The sequence below is a fragment of the Tenrec ecaudatus genome, chromosome 9, assembly GCF_050624435.1.
Source record: "Tenrec ecaudatus isolate mTenEca1 chromosome 9, mTenEca1.hap1, whole genome shotgun sequence".
Classification (NCBI taxonomy): Eukaryota; Metazoa; Chordata; class Mammalia; order Afrosoricida; family Tenrecidae; genus Tenrec; species Tenrec ecaudatus.
Window position 1 is genome coordinate 55729311 of NC_134538.1, and position 21120 is coordinate 55750430.

At 38.7% G+C, this 21120-nt stretch overlaps 1 protein-coding gene across 1 annotated transcript in view; it reads left to right on the forward strand.

Annotated features, from left to right (window-relative positions):
* The window catches only part of ABCA13 (ATP binding cassette subfamily A member 13), a 458452-nt gene that overhangs the window by 175140 nt on the left and 262192 nt on the right, over window positions 1-21120 (forward strand). The window contains exons 27-30 of the mRNA XM_075557314.1: window positions 3298-3412; window positions 9626-9955; window positions 11805-11874; window positions 13633-13764. Coding sequence (XP_075413429.1) covers window positions 3298-3412; window positions 9626-9955; window positions 11805-11874; window positions 13633-13764 — 647 coding nt within the window. The remainder of the gene's footprint in view (window positions 1-3297; window positions 3413-9625; window positions 9956-11804; window positions 11875-13632; window positions 13765-21120) is intronic.

A 21120-nucleotide genomic window follows, 5' to 3' on the forward strand; every position in this document is an offset into this window, starting at 1 on the left:
ATCCTATAATCCTCTGAATATATGCCCTACCTATGAAGGTTAGTAAACCAACTATGTCATGTCTTTATCCCCCCAATTGTGGGTATCCAATTTTTATACTGCCCACTTACATCAACCCAGTGCTCTGAGGAGACAATCATATTTTTCGACATGAAGAATCTTCATTCCAGTTGGAACCTTGTGAAGTCCACGGCAATAAGCAAAGTCAAACCAGGACAGGCCACCTTTAAAGCCAGCAGCAATATGCACCAGTTCACAGGCTCAAAAATCTCTTCATCTGGTCAGGCTCTGGTCAACTCAACGTGGGCTGCCTCACTCAGCCTCCCCAGGGTGTCCGTTGGTCATCTTGTCTTTAGACCACGGGCTGTCACAATTACTCAACAAGCCTAGCCCCTCGTGCTAGGTCATGAACTTTAGACCAGTCCACCCGCTCTCATCTTCCCCTCTTTTTCCTGTAAACCAAGTCCACAGGTGTCAGTGGCCAAACTCAACCTGTCTCTCTATTGCTGCATTTCTCCCACTTCCACTCAACAAGTGGATCCAGGTGGTCACCTAGCAAGCATTTCAGCCTGTTCACAGGCTCCCTTTAACATTCAGTCCCAGAGAGGAGTGTTCTTCATATTTCCAGCTGTTTTCCATCTTCTGACAAAGACCACTGGTCCCTGAGTACTCCAAAGCACTGGGTGGGGTGTATCTTTTCAAAGCTTTCTTTTCAGGCATGGTCTAAACCCATCTAAAGACTAAATTTTAAGTCTGAAAGGAAGTGCGTTTACAAGCTTTCTATTTTCATACTTCCAAATAAACATTTATATTAATTATTATATTGATAGTAAGCAGAAGAAAACAGTATAAACAAAAATTAGAATCAGATACTAAACTCATTTCTTAAAACAGTCAGGTTCAATCCTTATTTAGCTTATCTAAATCTTTATCTAAATTATTCGATTTGTACAAAACTGGGATTCGGTCTCTGAGAGCATTAAACCAGATGCAGACTTTCTGTCAAACATTTTGACCTTCTGTCAGCCATTTTCTTCAGCAGCATGGTTTCTGCGAAATTCAAATGGTGATTTCTACCCCTGGACTCAAAATATACATTAACAGCATTCCTTTTTGCCATTTTAAACAGGAATATCCAAAGACTACAACCAAACAAAATAATCAAAATGTTAACTTCCCATATTGTTTCCAGAAAACAACCCAGTAAGTGGCATGGACATATCTGACTTCTGGCTAGCCAAAGAAGAAACATTACTATGAGGGAGAAGCCAAATAACCATCCACCCTATACCTTTATGATTTGTTTCTCCAGTACCTCACTCCTGGTACCATAATGTGTTAGTCTGGGTAGACTTAAGAAAGAAATCCACAGAAATGCATACACACACACACACACACACACACACACACAGTATCAAGCACATGATCCCCAGTGCCTCACTCTTTACCGGCATGTCATCGATTGGTAGTGCTATTCGGGGTATTAGCTTTGCCACTTAGCTTCATGGATTAATAGTGTCCTCTGTACTAGTCGGGACAGACTTATGTGTTTAAAGAGATGGGGCTCTCAGTGCCTTTAGGCTTAGTTAGACTCAAGAGTCAATTTGGAACATTTATCTTTATGGTTTTATTTCAATGGAATCATCCCCCATTAGGCTGGGTTCTCTAAAGAAGTGAAACCATTGATGTTTGTATGTAGACAAATAGGTATATTATAAAAATGGCTCACGCAGTTGTAGGTAAATTAAGTGCAATTCAGGTCAGGCTTCTCCAGACACACAGATGCTAATGAACAGGAAGCAGGATGTCAACGTAGAAACAGCAGTGGACAGAGACTAGTGGGGGCAGAGGTTCAAAGCTGGCCAAATAAATTCATCACCAGTTGTCCTCTGATGACCACAGGCCATACAACCGAGATTGTGGGACCAAATGTATGATCCAGCTCAGGATGGAGATGAAAGGCCAAAAATATCTGACCCTGCTGGGTCGGTCTGTCTCTCTCTCTCTCTCTCTCTCTCTCTCTCTCTCTCTTTCAAAAGGTTTATGACACCAAGAAGATGTCATCAGGCTGTAACACAATTGATAGGTTGAACTTTGCCCTGGATTTTTAGTTGACATAATTCCTTAGAGGGGCTGTGAGAGGCTATTTCAGAGGAGAGAATCTAGACACTACTCTGTCTCCAGGATTCACGTTTGTTAACGTAAGAAAGACAACCACTGTCTCTTCTCTATTTTTTTGTAACTCTAGTCTCCTGACAGAGGCTTCCCAATATCACCTCCAATGTCTGCAACACCTTTAGGGTTGTTGTTGGTGGTGGCGGTTGTTGGGGGTGGTGGTGATGTGTATATGTGTGTGCATGGGTGTGTGAGTGTGTGTTTAAATGAACACACAGCTGATCATGTCATCTCTCTGATTTCTTCTACCTTTGAAAGTTCTATCTGCTTTGTCTTTGAATAAATCTGGGAATTACCCAGTCACACAACATCCTTACACGATCTGACTCCTTGCTAATCCTCTGGCCTATCTCTTATTTAGCCTATAAGGTCCAGGGCCATTCCCGAAGATGCCATTAGCATCTTAGGTCTTTATACTTTGTTTTTCTGTATGAGGCGGTCTCTCTTCAAATATCTACATGATTAGTTTATTCATTCATCCTGTTTTCTGCTCCAGTATTTCTGTCATAGATATTTTGGCTAACCTCTCTTTTATCCCTATTCCTGAATATGCTTCACTTTTATTCCTAGCAGTTATCATTTTCTGACAGTGTATTATATATCTGTTTTCCCTACATTATTTAATTGGCTTATATTTTGCTGCTCCCTTTCCCCAGTACTAGAAGATAGGATCCTTTTACCTTTGGACCATTCCTAGATTACCTTTTCTTCAATATGGCTTTTACTTTTGGTTGGCCCCAAACCAAACCGGACTAGACCAGATCAGACCAAACCAAACCAAACCAAACCCACTGCCATTAAGTCAATTTTGTCTCATAGAAACCCTAAGGGACAGAGTAGCATTGCTCTTTTGGGTTTCTGAGGCTGTAAATCTTTACAGGATTAGAAAATCTCATCTTTCCTCCTTTGGAGGGGTTGGCGAGCTTGAATGGCTGGCCTTGAAGTCAGTCAGTGGCCTAATGCATAATTCATTATGTCAACAGGTATTGTTTTTTAAAGCACTTTGTTCTTTTCAAGAAATTGTTGAATAGCATGTGCAAGTGTAGTATTTGTCATGAGTATGAATGTGAATCTCATCACTTTAGTTGCCTTGGGATGCTGACTGAAATCATGCTCTTTCAGATTCCTGAACAACGTTGGCTTCTTCTTTCCCCTGATCATGATGCTGACCTGGGTGGTTTCTGTGGCCAGCATGGTCCGAAAGCTGGCTTATGAGCGGGAGATCCAGATTGAAGAGGTAAATGACCTTAAACTTCGCTGGTCTTGAAAATGAAGAGCAGTCGTTTGGGAATTTGGATATTAATCCTTTCTCTTTATGTACTGCTTTGTTTTTCTCTCTTCCCTGCTAGGGTTTTGGTGTGCAGTCTATTTGAGCTCCTGTCTCAGGAAAAACATATTTTGCTTTGTAGGATATTTGATATTTTATTTTGTGTTGTTACTAAGGTTATACAGAATAAAAGCATCCATTCAAGTTTCTGTATTTATCCTTTGGCGATATTGATTACATGTTTAAGGTTCTCACCTCCTTTCCTGAGTGGTTCCCCCCACAATGATATAAAATCACTGCCCCTTCAGTTTCCTATATAATTTTTCATGTTACTCTTGTCAAGTTGATTCCATGTACATAGATTTTTTTAAGAAGCATAATCTCAAGGCAGACATATTTTCTTAGTTAACCTAAATTATTATTGAGTTTTTGAAAACACCAGGGGCTATTTTTGGTTTAAGCTTTAAAGATTACCTTGGGGCGATAGTGATGGGTTTTCCAGCTTCCACAATTTCAGGAAACCTTGATGCTATGAGAACTTGAAATTCTGTTTTGCATCTCTCCCAATTGAGTCAGGATTCTTCTTTGGATCTGATTAAAATGTGTTCCGAGGCAATTGTTCAGGGAGGGACTTAGCCACACATCCCTTGTTCTCCTTCTGGCCCAACTTTCCTCCTCCTCCTGTTGCTCCAGGCAAATAGCGACTGAGAGTTATGCCTTGAATGGCTGCTTGCAAGCTTTTACAATCCCAGAAAATACACAGAAAACTAGGAGTTAGAACAGAAACACTATATAAGCCAGAAGGCCAATTAATTGTATCTCTCACAAAAACAAGACCCTAAATTTCCAAAACAAGGACCCAGATCCTGTGTGGTTGTACTTTAAAGAGTCTCAGCAGCTAATTTTGGTTGTTGTTATAAATATGGCCATTGCACACATTTATCCAATTCACCTTTTTACAGGTGCACAGCTTACTGACAGAGCTTACTTTAATCTGCTGTGCAGACCTGCCCCAAATGCAGTTTTCATAGCATCGGAAGTCAAAACTCAGTGTTTCATAGGTAACAGTCCTCTCTCATCCCTCCCATCCTTGGTAGAACTCGAATACACACTGCTTCCTACAATGCTGCCTTTTCTTGTCTTTTTATGAGGTTCTACAGCACTTATGTTTTGGTAATTTATTTATTTAACTCAGCAACATTGTTTTAAAGCTCTGTCTTGATTGTACGACCCAGATTCACTTCTCCTGCTGTCTGAGTTATTTTTTTAACTCACTGGTATTATATGTACATTCCACATTTTGTTCATCCATTCATCTAATGATCAGGTTGTTTATCTTTTCATTGTAAAGTGGTCAAAGTTACATATATATATTATTAAAGTCTTCTCAAATATATGGTTTCTAAAGACATTCTACTAGATCATAGCTTGACTTTCCAAGTTTTTGGTAAAGTCTTTCGGAAAACCAAGGATTTCTGGTTTTGTTTTTAAGTGAAGTTCCACTTACCCATCCTGTCTTTTGTTGCTTGTGGGTATGTCCTTTTTTATTAGATAATTCATTATTAAAAGCTCAGCTTGGAAGCACTGTCCCTGAATTTTATTCTAATAATCTTATGTTTTAGTTTTCATATAGTTCTTTAATCTATTTTGGATTTGTTTTTGTGTATGGTGTGAGGCATATATTCTGTGTTATCTTTGTCCTTGTAGAAATCCAATTGTCCAAACACCATTTATTTAAAGGCCTTTTCCCTCATTTAATATATTAAGCACTCTTTTCAAAAGGCAGTCAACCATAGGTATATGGGCTTATTTCTGAACTCTCGAGTCTCTTTCATTTGTCTGTGTGTGTGCTGCTATATCAGTAATAGTCTGTTTGATTTTTGTAGCTGTGTGACATATCTTATACATGTTATTTTAAAACCACAAGTTTTCAACATTGCTTTAGTTATTTGGTGTATATTGACACTCCATATGAAGTCGAGGTTTGGTTTTTAATTTTCTGTGGAGAAGAAGACTGTTGGAACTCTGTTCAGGGTTAACACTACATTTATAGATCTTCCAGGACAGTACTAACATTTTAACAATATTAAGTATTCCAATCCCTGATCATGAAACATCTTTTGATTTAAGTCTTCTGTAATCTTTTATGACACTGTGCTATAATGTTCATTATATAAGTCATTCATGTTTCTGATTAGACTTATTACTAGGTATTTTGTGCTATTTGTTTATTGAAAAAAAAGCCCATGATTTCAAATTGAAATCCGATGTCCTGCTGTAGTTACAGGGATTTTACTGAGTATTGCATGAATATGTATTGAAAGAAGAAAATCAATACAGCCAAAATTCATATCATTATAGAAAAGTATAAACAAACTCTGGTACATATATATAATGGAATGTTATGCATCCCTAAGAATAATGATAAAACTGTAAAGAACCTCATGACATGGGTGAATATGGAAGATATTATACTGAGTAAACACAGTCAATATCATAAAGAAAAATACTGTATGAGACCACTCTTATGAAATATTGACATATAAATTCTTATGAAATATATATATATATACATTTATTCTACTCCACAGGATTTTTGAGGTTATAGTGAAGCTAGTGTGAGAGGGAAGAGAAGGAAAAGAGAGTGGGATTGAGGAGAAAGCAAATAAAAGGAGAAAGAAAGAAAGAAAGAGTAAAAGAGGGAGAGAGCCAGAGAGAGAGACCATGGTTTCTTATTCAGCAACTTTATGATACTTAGGAAAACAGGAGAGCAGGCTTTAGACTCCAATTTATCATTAAAATTATTTTATATAACGACTAAAATTCTTGTTCTAATATTTTCAAAAATTAAAATGGTCACATTTGCTTTTAAGAATGAAGGTTTGAACTTGTGTTTGGAAAATGGTAAACTTTTGGCAGCGGATGTGGCAATGATGGCACATTGTGGTGAATGAAACCAATGTTGCTGAATTTTTCCTTTAAAAATAGTTAAAATGTTAACTATTAAATGTACATATGAGGAGGTATCTCCCCCCAAAATGGAAAAAAAATCTCTCTGCTGGGTAGAGCTTTCATAGTATGCATTTTTCCTTACTAGGTGAGTATCTAGCAACTCGCTCTGAATTAGTGCACCCAGTGGCATCACCACGGAAAGTTTTCTCTGGTCACAGTGAATTTTTTTGGTAAAAGAACTTTTATTAGAACCTTATTTTTTGTGATGGCCAATTTAAGAATATATTGTGTGGCTGTAAAGTTTTGTTCCCTGCTTGGAAAATAAAAGCCACAGAGGAAATGTTGTGATGTTGATGGACATGTCACGTACATGGACAGTGCTATGGGAATAAGTCAAATGTATGAGTAGTTTTCTCATTTCAAGGAGATGAAATGTTTATTGATGACAAACCTCATTCTGGATGTGCATCAGCTTCTCAAATGGATGAAAATGTTGACAAAAGTCATGCACTGTCTTGGAGCTTGATTTAAGGACTTTTAAGGGAACGTTCGGGAATGAGAAGGTTGCTGCAAACTTGTGCCTCTGGTTCTGACTGACAAGGAAAGAGTGTCAATTGGAAACATTCTGTCCTATGAAAGAACATCTGAAACGACCCAGACATTTTCCCCACGGCCATTATTGGTGACGAGATATGGTGCTCTTCTTATATTCCCAAAGCACACATCGATCAAACCAGTAGAAGACCCCATTGTTGCCTTGCCCCCCAAAACTCGTCAAGGGAAATCGAAGATCAAGTGGATACTCATTTGTATTTTTAATGGGAGGGGGATAGTGCATTTGGAGTTCATTCCAACAGGTCAGACTGTTAATCAAGCATTCTATTGAGATGTTCTGAAAAGATTGTGAAACAATGTGCAATTGTTTTGGAAGATGAGGGAGGGACTGGTTTGCCACCATGACAATGCACCTGCTCATGCAGCCATGTCAGTGCACCGGTTTTTGGTAAAAAATAAACCCAAAACAACCCAGCATGCCTTTCTTGCCCCACACACCCTACACTACCTTGTGAGTGTAGAGGGACATTGATGGACAGTGATTTGACAATGTAGAAGTGAAGGAAAAAAAATAAATGAAGGAGGTGCTGTCAGCCATCCAAACAGATGAGTTTGGAAATTGTTTCCAAGAATGGAATCACAGATTTGGTAGAGGCATTAAGTATCATGGAGAGGACTTCGGAGGTGATAGGTGGTTTTGTAAAATAAAATTAATACATGGCTTTGAAAAAAATCTGGTTGGGGGATGGGCTACCCCTTCTTATATTGTTATAGATTCATTTTAAAACTATGAAAATAACAGAAAGCATGGAAGTTTATAAATGTGTTTGGGCAATGCCGAACACACCATTCAACCTCCTGGATGGCAGCAGCTTTGAGATGGTGTGTGCACATGACTTATTTAATATCAATTAAAGACATTGTGTGGTGAAGTAAAATGAACCATCCAGTCTAGTTGGTTCTAGTCACTGCACTGACTAGAGCATATTGTTTTGTGGATTATTTGCCTTTAATATTATAACCTACTTATTTATGAATTTCAAGGATCCTGCTTTATCCAATGTACATCCTCAGTACAGGGACTTCCAAATCGACTCGGGTCAGCCTAGAGGGAAGTCTGCTTTGAATTAATGGTCTTGTCTTACAAATCATCAGACTCAACTGAAAGATCCATATTTGTAACCATTCCAAAGAAAGATGGCCCGTCAGAATGTGGAAATTATCAAACTATATCATTAATATCACCTGTAAATAAAACTGCTGGAGATCATTCAAAATGGTTGCAGCAGTAAGTACATTGAAAGGAAGCTGCTAGAAATTCAGGTGAAATTCAGAAAAGAACATAAAACAAGGGATAACATTGCTGGGGTGGAATGCATCTTGACTGTGTGCAGAGAATCCCAGTAACATGTTCACCTGTGCTCTATTGACTATGGAAAGGCATTAATGGACTGGATTATAACCAACTATGTATAGCGTTGAGAAGAATTCAAACTCCAGGTAACTTCAGTGTTCAAGAAGAACCTGTGCATGATCCAAGAGGCAATCATTCACACAGAAGAAGAGCATGTTCTAAGATCAGCCAAGGAGAGCATCATGGTTGGACCCTGTGAAGATACCAATTCAATCTACGTGCTGAACAAATCATCCTAGAAACGGAAGTGTATGGAGCATGTGGAATCGGAATTGGTGGAAGACCCAGTAATATAGCAACTCATGAGAAGCAGGTGACACAATCTTGCTAGCTGAAAGTGAGGAGGACTTGAAACACTTGTTGATGAAGGTCAAGGATTGCAACCTTGAGTGTGGATTATAACTCAATGTAAAGACAGCTAAAATCTTCATGACTAGACCAATTTGAAATAAGAAATGGAGAAACGATGGATGTTGCCAAGCATTTCATCTTCCCAGAATCCACAATTCATGTTCAAGGAAGTAGCAGTCAAGAAATCAAATGATATGTTGCGCTGAGTAAATCTGCCGCACAAGACCTCAGTAAAACATTGAAGAGCAAGGATGTCACTTGGAAGATTAACATGTGTCTGATCCAAGCCATGATATTTGTAATTGCCTCACATTCATGTGAAAGTTGGATAGTAATAAGAAAGACGGAAGAAGTATCAATGCATTTGAACTAGGGTCTAGCAGAGAATATGGAAAGTGCCATGAACTGCCAAAAGAATAGACAAATCTGTCTTGAAAAACGTGTAGTTGGAAAGCTCCTTAGATGCCAAGATGGCGAGACTTGGTCTGATATCCTTTGAACATGTTATCAGAAGAGAATAGTCTATGCAATAGGACATCGTTCTTGGTAAAGTAGAAATGCAGTAAAAAAGTAAAGAGGAAGATCTTTAAAGAAATAGAGTGGCACAGTGGCTGCAGCCATGGGCTCCATCATCACGCCCACGGTGAGGATGGCACAGGACCTGATAGGGTTCCATTCTTTTGTATATGTGCTACTGTGAATCAGAGGAGACTCGCTGGCTCCTAACAGCAATAAGCAACTCAGTTCTCTCTAAGTGAATGGCCGAACATGCAATGGTCACTAGTGGATTCCCTGGTCAGCTGCGTGCTGCTTTACCTTTCCAAGGGGAGGTGTTCCCTCTGCCATGAGCTGATCTGCTCCCTTTGCATCGCCACTGCTGAGTTAACTTTGGATTTCCCTTCTCTTGACAGTACATGAGGATGATGGGAGTACATCCAACGACCCATTTCCTGGCCTGGTTCCTGGAGAACATGGCCACGCTGGCTCTTGGCAGTGTTGCCTTGGCAATCGTTCTGAAAACAAGTGGCATCTTTGTGCACAGCAACGCCTTTATTATTTTTCTCTTTCTTTTGGATTTTGGGGTGTCACTTGTCATGCTGAGTTACTTCTTGAGTGCATTTTTCAGCCAAGCAAACACTGCTGCCCTTTGCACCAGCCTGGTGTATATGATCAGCTTTTTGCCTTATATCGTTCTGCTGGTTCTACATAACCAACTCAGTTTCGCCATTCAGACATTTCTGGTAAGTGACCTGTTTTTTTAAATGTAAAAACTGGAGACAAAACTGCTACCCACCCAGCAAAATCAAGCCTCAATTGTCCAACTTATTGTTTTCAGATCTTCATGGTCTTCCTGATACCTCCTTTTCTTCATTCTAACCACCGTTGCAAATTTTGCAGTTACTGGTCACTAAAATTTGAGTCATTTTGCTGGATGGAAGACCATTAAGAGTTGTCTCTGTCCCTGTACCATGCAGTCTGTACTCTCAATTCATCAGGAAGCAGCAGCATGCTAAAGGAAGCACATGGCTTTAGTTTGTGGTTTGTTTCACATGTGGAAATAAATCAATTTTAAAGCTCTTTTACAAGTAAACAGTGAGCATTTTTTGAAGCATCATGAATTACATCACATTAAGAAGAAATATCTCTTCATTACAGCAGCCAAAGTTGTTCATCCATTTGAAACGTCGCCTTTTAAAAAATGTTAGAATATGTTCATGTCGTTATTCAAAATTACGTGGAAGACAGAAATCTATCTTCTCTCTTCTTTTAAACTCCTGTGTGAAAAGCACAGTGCCTGACACAAAGTCAGAATGCAGTTACCATGGAAAGGATGAATACATGACTAATAAAGTGGTTTATTTTACAGAACTTGTGGCCAATCTGTAACACCTGCATTTGTTCAATGCTTTCCTTCTCCAGCAAGTCTGGTTAATTTGATTTAAAATCAAATCTGTCGGGAGATGTGACGCTATCAGAGAAATTGAGGAGGCGTGAGAAATCAGATTTGCAGAATCAGGATTTAAGGGCTGTTAGGGGTTAGGTAAAGATCCTTAGAAGTCAGTCAGTCTAGTACAGTAACCATAATGACCTCAATAGAACACTCACTGATTGGAGTAGATGCTTTCCCTGTACAATTAGGACCATTCAGTTCGTGATTTCTGTGAAGATGAAATTGTTTTTCTTCAGCTTCAATAAACTACTCAATCCCCTCTGATTTCAACTCGCTATATGCTGATGTATACATGAATATATAAGGAAGAGGGTTATGTTCAATCAACATTTTGCCCATTGATCAGTGTTCCTCGGTTCTGATTAGCATGTGTCACATCTGTGATATTTAATCGCCAATAATTCTGTGTTTGTGATAATTAGCTATTTTCAGATTAATTAAAAAGCAAACAACCCCATCTGGTTGAGGCCTTTAGTGCCAGTCTCCCCATATACAATTTGAAACAGTGTCATTGAAATTTCTAATCTGAATTTCAATTGTTGCTATATTTATTTTTTTACCCCAGTTCTTATGTTGAAGTGTTGAAAGCTTGATTTCTTTATTTACATAAGCTACTATTTTCTAGAAGATAAAAAAACAACAACAGTGGTATATTATAGGTTTAAATGTAAGATGATTTTTTTTCAGTGAGTTTTTCTTCCTGACATTAAAAATAAAATAACAATATAGTTTCTTTTTACTGTAAAACAGTGTATATAGTGCATCTGCTTTCCTGCAGTGTATTCTAGGGCACTTCATAATAAAACACAATAAGTTGCTCTGTTCCCTTTTCCACTGTTTTGTGTTACACATTGCAGTACAGAGCGTGTTGTATTTATGACACTTCCAGCAGTGCAGTAAAGAGAAATAATTCCTTTTAACATTAAGAAGGGGCTTGTTATCACACTTGTCAGAATCGGCTGACATTTCGTGAAGCTTCCACGGTCAGATATTTAAATCACGGCCTGCGGCAATGGGCAGGCATGGTTACGTGGGGACTTGTCATAGCCTCTATTTGGATTTAATACTGTAGGTTTCCCATAGTCCCCACCAAACATTAATATGCAATTTTTCTCTCTGTTCCTCCAATTGCTGCGCAGTGTTTCCTCTCAACAACAGCCTTCGGGCAAGGAGTGTTTTTCATCACATTCCTAGAAGGGCAAGAGGCAGGTAAGAAGATGGATTTTTCCAAAGTGACTTTCAATAATACCGACTTTGAAATCTTTTTCCTGGTGCCAGTAATACAGTAGAAAGTCTTAACTGTAATTGTGGGGCATTTGAATGGAAGTTCAAGTATTTGGTTCACAGATATAACTACTTTTCCACATTTGAGTTTTCTGAATTTAAGGGAAGATTAAGAACAAGTATTGTGCCCCAGTGCCTCCAACACGGTCCAGGTCAGCTACTCAGCTTTTGTTGGCTACTCCTGTAACATCCCGATGGATGGAGTCACCACTTTGGACCTTCGGAATTCTTATGCAAGAGGGCCCATCTGCTGGAGTACTGCTGAACTCGATTCAGCTTCTCACTCTGCTCGTTTTCCCAAGTTCAGTTCCCTCTTTCACGCAGCAGTAACTTATGTATCTGTCGATCTCTTCTTGACTCTCAGTTTTTCAGGATTATGCCTAAAGGGCAGAATTGAAAAATAGATCTAACCAACATGAAGTAGGGCACACTTATATCCTTCTCTTTTCTGTAGATTTACCTTTGATACAGCCTAAAACCATGTATTACAATTTGATGGTAGCATTTTTCACTTATATTAAGAGCTCAGCAACTGACACCCTAAACCACAACAGAAATGTATGTTTTAGACTTTTAAATGGTGTGTGTGGGGGGGGGGGGTGTTGCTTACATTTTAAGTATAGGCCACAGGAAAACACAAGTGTAGTACTTTATGCACGAGCCTGCTAATGTGGTCCTAGCTTAGCCTTGGTGTTCTTCGATGTTTCAGCAACACGTGTTGAAAATTATTTAACAGAAGAGCAATTCTGGATGATTATTTATTTATTTCTTGAACTGATAACGTTGAAACTGAAATTGGATCATGGCTCTCCAGAAGTAAAATGATCGCCGCTGAGGGAACAGTAACATTTTTTTGGTTCTTTTTCCACCTAGCACACAATAATTTACAAACAGTTTTTAGGTACATTGAGTTCTAGGCCAGCACCATAGGAAGTTGGATAAATAAAAAAAAAAACTTTGAAAAATTATATTTTACCCAACTTTACATTTAAAACACATTATAAGAAAATACTTAATTTTTTTTCACTCTGGACCTTATATACACTGTTTATCTCTTTCTCTTGCTCTGTATCTGTTCTAAAAGCAAAGATGACAATATGATTTGAAATTTGGATCCTAAGGGAAACTTTCTTTATCTTTAAACATTTTTTATTTTATTTTTTCTTTATCTTTTTTTTAAACATGCTTAATTTCCTTAAAGGAGTCCCTGCTAACCGCAAGGTCAGGAAGAACCACTTTGCCAGAGAAGGATGAGACTGCATGCACCTTTACAAATGTACATTCTCGAAACTCCACAGAGCAGTCCTACTCTGTTCTACAGGCAAAAGAGAAGTTAAAATGGACTGACTCAATGGCAGTGAATTTGTTTTGTATTTCCCACAGTAGAGATTTTTATAGTTGAGCAAATAACATTAGATATAAGCAAAATAATCTTTTGAAAACAATCTGAATGATAGCTATTACCATGTTGTCAATGGCTACTTCACTTGATGTCATTTTAAAAATGTAGGAATGAGGATGGTAACAATTCATTAGAAGGATCTTGACCAGTGTTATTGACCTTTCTTTTGTTTGAGCTGTGTTCTGTTTCATTAAAGAGTCTGCAATTAATGGGCCCATTCTACTGGAACCTGCACTAAAAGAGGATGCTCTGCTCTGACTCTGACCTTGCCTTCTTGCTAGGAATTCAGTGGAACAATATGTACCAATCTCTGGAACAAGAAAGCATGACATTTGGCTGGGTTTGCTGGATGATTCTGTTTGATTCAAGCCTTTATTTTTTATGTGGATGGTACTTCAGCAACTTGATTCCTGGTAAGAATTTGTATTTTATAAACCACAATACATTTATAAAGCATTTTTAGCCAGTATATGTGAACATTGGGGTAATTTATTTATTAGGAGCTATATCAGAATGGGATTTCATAAGATACATTTCAAAAGGAGATAAGAACTTTTGAGGGAAACAAGGTGAGATTTTGAAGGACAGACAGCTAAGTATGAGTCAGGATGGAGTATCAGTTTAAAAACCACGACGGTCGGCCATAGTTCCCTAACATATTGCTTCTACTAATGGTGCAGAAAAGATCCTGGATCTGAAGCCCATGTGATGGAGGTGGGCAGAAAATCCCAGAACAGGAGCAAAATCTGGCGTGCTTACTGTATCACAAGGCCTTTGAGAAGACAGAGATTCGGCCAGACGTTTTAGTACTGTGGTGCATTCCATGAAAAGGGTTTGGCCATGACACGGCAGTGCTGAGCGAGAAGCTCTGTGTTGGGGGCAGAGGGACGGATGAGGTGCTGCTTGGTAGTGCAAGGAAGTCCCTTGTAGCAGGGAGCCTTCGTGACATCAAGTAGCACAGGAGACCACCCAGAGGGAAGGGTTCAAGGGTGGCGAGGGTTGGTGGAGAGGGTTTACATGTGTCTGACCGTGTCCCTAAGCAACAAGATGAACATTACTGGGTCAGAAAACAGGAGCTTGACACTCTTATAACTGTAGGGCTTATCTTGACTAATACTAGCAATTGTTGGGCATGGTCTCACAAATCATGCAAAGCAGGAAGCCTCCCACTGGCTGGACATTGATTTACCTGGGCTGCTTTTCAAAGAGCTGGATATGTGAAAATTTGAGTTTGGTTCTGGTGGGCTAATGGGCCCCAGCTTGCTTTGAAGAACTACATAACCTGGGAGCAGTACACAGAGGCCTGTGTGTCGCAGTGAGAATAAGCAATGGGACCAAGCTCTTTGCCAAGTCGGCAGGTGGCAGAGTCTGGAGGGGCACTCACCTGGGGGTAAGGTCTCAGGTGCCACTTCTGACAAAGTGTCAGTGGCGTCACTAATATACAATGTCTCCAAATGTGTCACGTTTCTTCCTTGGTGTGGTGGGTTAATGGGACAAGTAAACAAAACATAAGAAAGGTGAACAGTGGTAATATTTTTTCCTTATATGATAGTGGGGAAGGAGACAGACACACTCTTGGCTCAACTAGAGGCTCCAGAACAGAAGCCAATTCCATCTCCTAACAACAGTAGAGGACAGGGCAGAACCCCTGTGGGTTTCTGACACTGTAACGATTTACAGGAATAGAAGCCTCCTTTTTCTCCCAAGGAGCAGGCTGATGATTTTGAACTGTTGACCTTGTGGTTAGCATCCCAACATAAAACCACTATGCCATCAGAACAGAAAGAGCACTGTAAAATTATGATATTTGATTTTTACAAATGACATCGTGATTATATTTTCTTGTTGAAATTAGCTAAGACTCTTGCTCTATACCTTCGAACGCTACTGGATAAGTCACTTAGCATCTAATCTATAAAATAACAAAACAAAAACAGAAAAGATTCTAATCATAATACATATCAAAGATGTAAAAACCTAGGGGTTTTGTTGTTGTTGCTTACAAAACACTTTCCAGACTTGAAGAAATTAGTCATTGTCTAAGTATGAGTACAAACAAAAATACTGAGTTGCTGAACATATCATTTTACACCAAGTAGATTATAACTATAGGTGTGAAAACCTAGAATTAGAAAACCAAACTGTGAAGCCAAGACGATTTAAGTGAGCCCCGTTGACATTCTGGGTTAGGTGTTGACCTCTCACTCAAAGATTGACAGTTCAAATCCCTGGCTACTTCACAGGAGAAGGATGAGAGAAATTGTGTGTTCCATTAAGATTCACAGTCTCTGTAAGCCTATTTAGGCCACTGTGAATGAGAATCTGGTCAATTGAAGTTGGCGGGAAGGTGTCTAAAGTCTTAAAAAGCAAAGATGTTATTTTGAAGAATAAAGTGTACCCAACCTAAGGCACAATATTTTAAGGTGCCTGATATGGATGTGAAAGCTAGACAATGAATAAAGAAGACCCAACAGGGATCCATGCCTTTGAATTACAGTGTTTGTGATGAAGGCAGAAGTTACTATAGACTGACAGAAGAATAAACAAATCTGCTTTCCAAGAAGTACAATCAGAAAGCTAATTAGAAGTAAGGATGGTGAGACTTTCGCTCACATACTTTGTACATGTTATCAGGAAAGACCATTCCCTGGAGAAGGACATTATACGTGGGAAAGCAGAGGGTTAGCAAAAAAGATGGAGAGCCCCAACAAGATGGATCGACACAGTGGCTCCAAACAGTTTTGGCTTTCTGGATGACTCACATTGTATTTCTTGATATTTGAGAACAAAAACCAACCAACCAAACAACAACCCAAATTCATTGTCCTTGAGTCAATGCTGACTCATAGCAACCTTTCTCTCGAGAAGCCGCTGGTGGTTTTGAGCTGCCGACCATGCAGATTGTAGCCAGTGTGTAACCGCTACACCACCAGAGCGCCTTTGAGAACAAAAAGAAGCCCGAGAGAGCAAGATTAGGGTGACAAGGAGGATGGGATTAAGTTGCCTAATAAAATTCTCATAGGACAGGCCTGATACCCTCAAAGAACATTCAGACGTATTGTTGTGATTTAAAGAAACACACACACACATCTCTGTGCAGCTTCTTTGGACTTTTTTTTTTTTACCAATTCAGTTTTCAATTTACTTAAAATTCTTCATAATAAGTCTCCATGATCACCCTTTTCTCTTAAATACCATCTATCAAAATTATCCCATATCAATCTTAGAAAACAGCCCCATAACCTTTTAGGTTGCCATGCCTGCCTTGAATTTAACTGGCCCAACAAAGCCTCTGGTAAGCCACTACGTTGACTGGAAATGTTCGTTGGTCTCTGCCAAGAAATTTGGAAGAGAGCTGCCTGATCCATATTATGCCCATTCCAAGAAGAAATGATCCAATGGAATGCAGAAATTATGAACATATATCATTATTATTATAATTAAGAACAATTATACTGAAGATAATTTAAAAACATTCACAAAACTAAGAGGACATTTAATCCAAATTCAGAAGATGATGACAAGTATGGAATATCAATGCTGATGTCAGATGGTCTTGGTAGAAAGCTGAAAGTACCAGAAAGATGTTTACTCATATTTTGTTGACTACACAATTTACTTGGCTCTGTGTCCCTTTTAGGATGATGAGTTTGCCACATGGGCTTCGAGATAGCTGTGGCACCTTTGGCTTGTAACCCTGGGTCCTTTCAGGACAAGGTTGTTGTTTCATTCTTACTGCTTCTGGATGACAGGGATTAATGCCCTGACTTGCAAAGTTGAGCAAAGCATTATAGAGGAAAGGGAAGAGTGGACAAGCACTGCTATCAACTGCAAAGACCATAGGACCCCAAGTTTAATTGGTCTACTGTACCTTTTTCCAGGAAAAGGAAACTGCGCAACACTTTTAATCGCTTCCCTGGCATTTGAAACTTTTTTATTGTGGCCCGGATCCAGAAAAAAGTTTAACTATTGCTTTTGCAGCCCTCACCTGTTCATTCTAGCACCCCAACCCACGCTAGGGGGCAGTATCACCCACTCTGAGAAGCCTTACTCTAGCATCCCTGGCAGTCTAATTAGGTCAGTAATTTTGTACCCAAAGCAGTACATTGTTTTGCATAAAATTTGTTGTTTTATATTGTAGGCCTATAATTCTTAAGAAATTACTCATTTTAATCTCTTTAGTAGACATTCCAGATATGATAGACTTTAATACACAATTCTGTGAGTAATTCTAAGTCACTGTCCCTGTCATTTATCTGGTCTAAAACTCCTTTTGTGCTAAAGTGACTCTTTTTTGATGCCATGGACAAAAAATTTCCAGGCAAAAATTTTCTAAATGACAGTAAAAGGGCAGGCAGGGCACTGGAGACTGATCTAGGGACACATCTGAGGTGATTTGCTTTGATACAGTGTAATCCTCACAGGTATTACTGTATCACTGTTTGTGTGTATGTTTGTTTTAAACTCGCCGTTTTGAATTTCCCGCCCAGTTCTGCCCCTGTGCTGCTACACTGCACACAGAGAACAGAATGGAGCGGAATGAGGAAGTCAGATGGTTCTGCGATCACAGCGGAGGACACTGCTGGACCGGGGAGCAGATAAGGGACTTCTCTGCAGTGGAATCCCGAGTGTGGCTCGGGATTTCTGCTTCTGACAGTTAACATTTACCCCGCGCCACACTCGCGATTACCGCCAGGGAGGCTAGAGAATAGGTTCTCTGTGCTGCTGAAGAGTCTGGTATAATAAACTCACTGAGGAGAAAAATCCAGTGAAATGCCAAGGCGAGGTTTCTTGCAAAGATAGTCAAGGATTGTGTCCTTGAGTGCCGATATGCCCGTCTTATAAATCATATGTGAAGGAAAGGAAAGAGCATTCGGCGTGGTTTCATTCAGAAAGCAGCCCGATTCAAAAAGGCTCAGTGATGGCAGGAATGCCCTTGTTGGTGAGACAAGTTTGACTCCTTTCCTACTATGTGATTCAGAAGAATATCAGTCAAACTAGTGAATTCTGAGAGAACGTGGTTTTATTGCCCTCCTGAAAGGTAACTGAGATTAATTTGGAGTCAAATGAAAAATGAATGCATTCTTTCATGGGAACAAAAAATTCAAGTGCCAAACTTGGTAATATTTTGGAAAGCCCTTGCCCATGTAGGCTACCTTGAATATTCTGAACGGGTCAGTCATGTGTGGAACTTCTCTCGTTTACTTAGGAAAATCCATGTCTGATTACTCCTTTTATCAATCTGCTGTTCCTAAATCTCTTAAGAATCCTCAGGTTTTATCTTTCTGTTCATTAGGTGAAATGCTAAGAAATTAACTCATTATCTTCTATGAACTCATACCATATAGCTGATTCTATATATAATTGTTAATTTATACTCAATGGCTTCTATCTGATCAACTACATATGAACTTTCAGCTAATTTGTAAACAGCCCTTACCTTATCACATCCAACCAGGGACAAAGTGCTACTGATTTAAAATCTCTCCTAAAGTCAGTGAACGCATGTTTTTGTCAAGGTACGCCTCAGTCTTTTCATCGGGTCTTTGAAAATATTCCACAACCCTGAATGTGTTTATAAACCCCTTCACTGTCTGCATTCCAGCGGATTTGGATTCTAAACTTTTGGATAAAAGGAAATAAAAACAGGATCCAGAAGTAACCTTTGATTTTTATGCACTAATCTCTACATTTTGATTAGTTATTAAAGAAGTGGTTTTTCATATTTCCTTTTGCATTTGTATGACTAATTTTGGCTACTGGCTATTTAAAAAGGAAGGCCAGAATTTAAGCTTTTTATGATATGGATTTAAAAATAAAAAGAATGTGTTAAGAGGGCAGTGTTTATATTTCCTATATTTTCAGGAAATTTATGACTATTCAATTTCAATAGTTAATAGAAAAATTAAAGTTGGGATTATGCATATTCTTAATGAAAAGGAAGTAATAATTTCAACTTTGATTGTTTGCCTATAACAAAACTCCTATATCATATCTATAGGGTTTCATATCTATGAGTAGGATCTCAAACTTTAGGGTCTATCAGATCCAGTATGCTCTTTTTCAAACAAATATTCATAACACTCCCTTTACTTCCTATTAGTGAAATTTATAAATAACAAAACCTGCCTAATATATGATTACAATAAAAGTAACATTTTTGTTAAATATGATAAAATAAATTAGTTTTTAATAAAAACTATATGAAATTTCAATGATGAAATATGAGTTCATTAGGACACAAAATGTGCTCAGATGCTTGTGCTTCTGGAAACAAAGTGAATTATGGATTTAAGAGCAGGAAATTGATCAGAAGCCATCTGATACTAGAAGTAAAAGAAATGTAAGAATCACGGTACATGTAGAAATTAGATGAAAAGCTAAAGTTAAAGAAGTAATAACAGATCAGACTAATTTGTATGTCATGAGATAATGGCAATAATCATAATTAGAGAAAATATACAAGTAAACATTAAATACTAATGAGGTACACAAAAACCAGAAAGCTGAGCTAGGTCTGGTTTAAAGATGAGCAAGGTCTGATTTAAAAGGCTACCACAAAGTAGTGGGTTTTGGGAGTATGGTAGTAGAATTCTCACTTTCCATATTAGAGACCCAAGTTCAAATCCAGCCAATGGATCTCATGCACAACTACCCCAGCCCCTCTAGTAGCGGTTGCTTGTGAGATGGGTTTTAACATGGACCACAAAGGATTATATGGTGATCTGCTTTATAAATATCAACCAGTGAAAAGCCTAGGGATACAACAGTGTGGCCTAAGCATGGGGATGGTAGAGCACTGGGCAACATTTTTTTCTATTGTCCATGTGGTCACCATGAGCTGGGAGCCAACTACCCAACAATCTCATGTTATAGCAGGAGTACTTAGAGATGAGGTATGGCAGGCCATATCTTTCTGTTTTGTTATCCCTGTCTGTGCATACTTCCAGCTTCTGCTTGTTGAATGAGTTTGGAGATTCCTTTTGGAGGACAGGAAATAGACAAAGAAGTAGCTGTGTTGGAGAATTTGTAGAATCCCAGGGGTAAATATCTGACGGATCGCATCTCAATCGTGGTGAACAATAGCTAGAACCTCCCTCATATTAATCATTTCAATGTGTAATTTTTATAAGATATATTTTGTACTATACTGTTTTGAATAGTTATAATAATAGGAAATAATATAAAATGACCTTTATTAGTAAAATGTATGCATCTCTGCTAATTTAAAAGTAGTCTGTGGAATGAAGTCTGGTATTTTCCTACTGTGTGTTTGTATGTAACCGGCCATTTAGAAACTTAGAGCCATGCTGTACTAGAAACTGAAACACTGAGTGCCATTGCCACGGATGGTGTGGTGTTTTAATATGGTGAATGCATTCTACATCACACGACTACCTTCTAATGATATATGATAGTCATGTTCCTGGATAACTCAATGTGTAACAAAACTGTATGCACACTGTGTTTATGTATCCCAAGTACACATAACAGTGTGGTTTTGTTTTGTGTTTTACTTGCATGGATGTTCATGATCGTTCCTTAGTTTTCAAGACAGAGACGATTATTTTGTTTATTTCTGGACTGTTTTGCATTTTAAACACAACTGCCATCACAGGTGCTAACCTATAGAAGAAGCTCCTTGTACTGTCCTCATTCACTGTGATATGCTTTCCTACAAGTCCAAAACGTGTGTCTATGAGAGGCTCATCAAATCCTATGTGCTCAGTTGAGGGAAAGGTGAGAACCCTGTCCCTCCCCCCCCATTA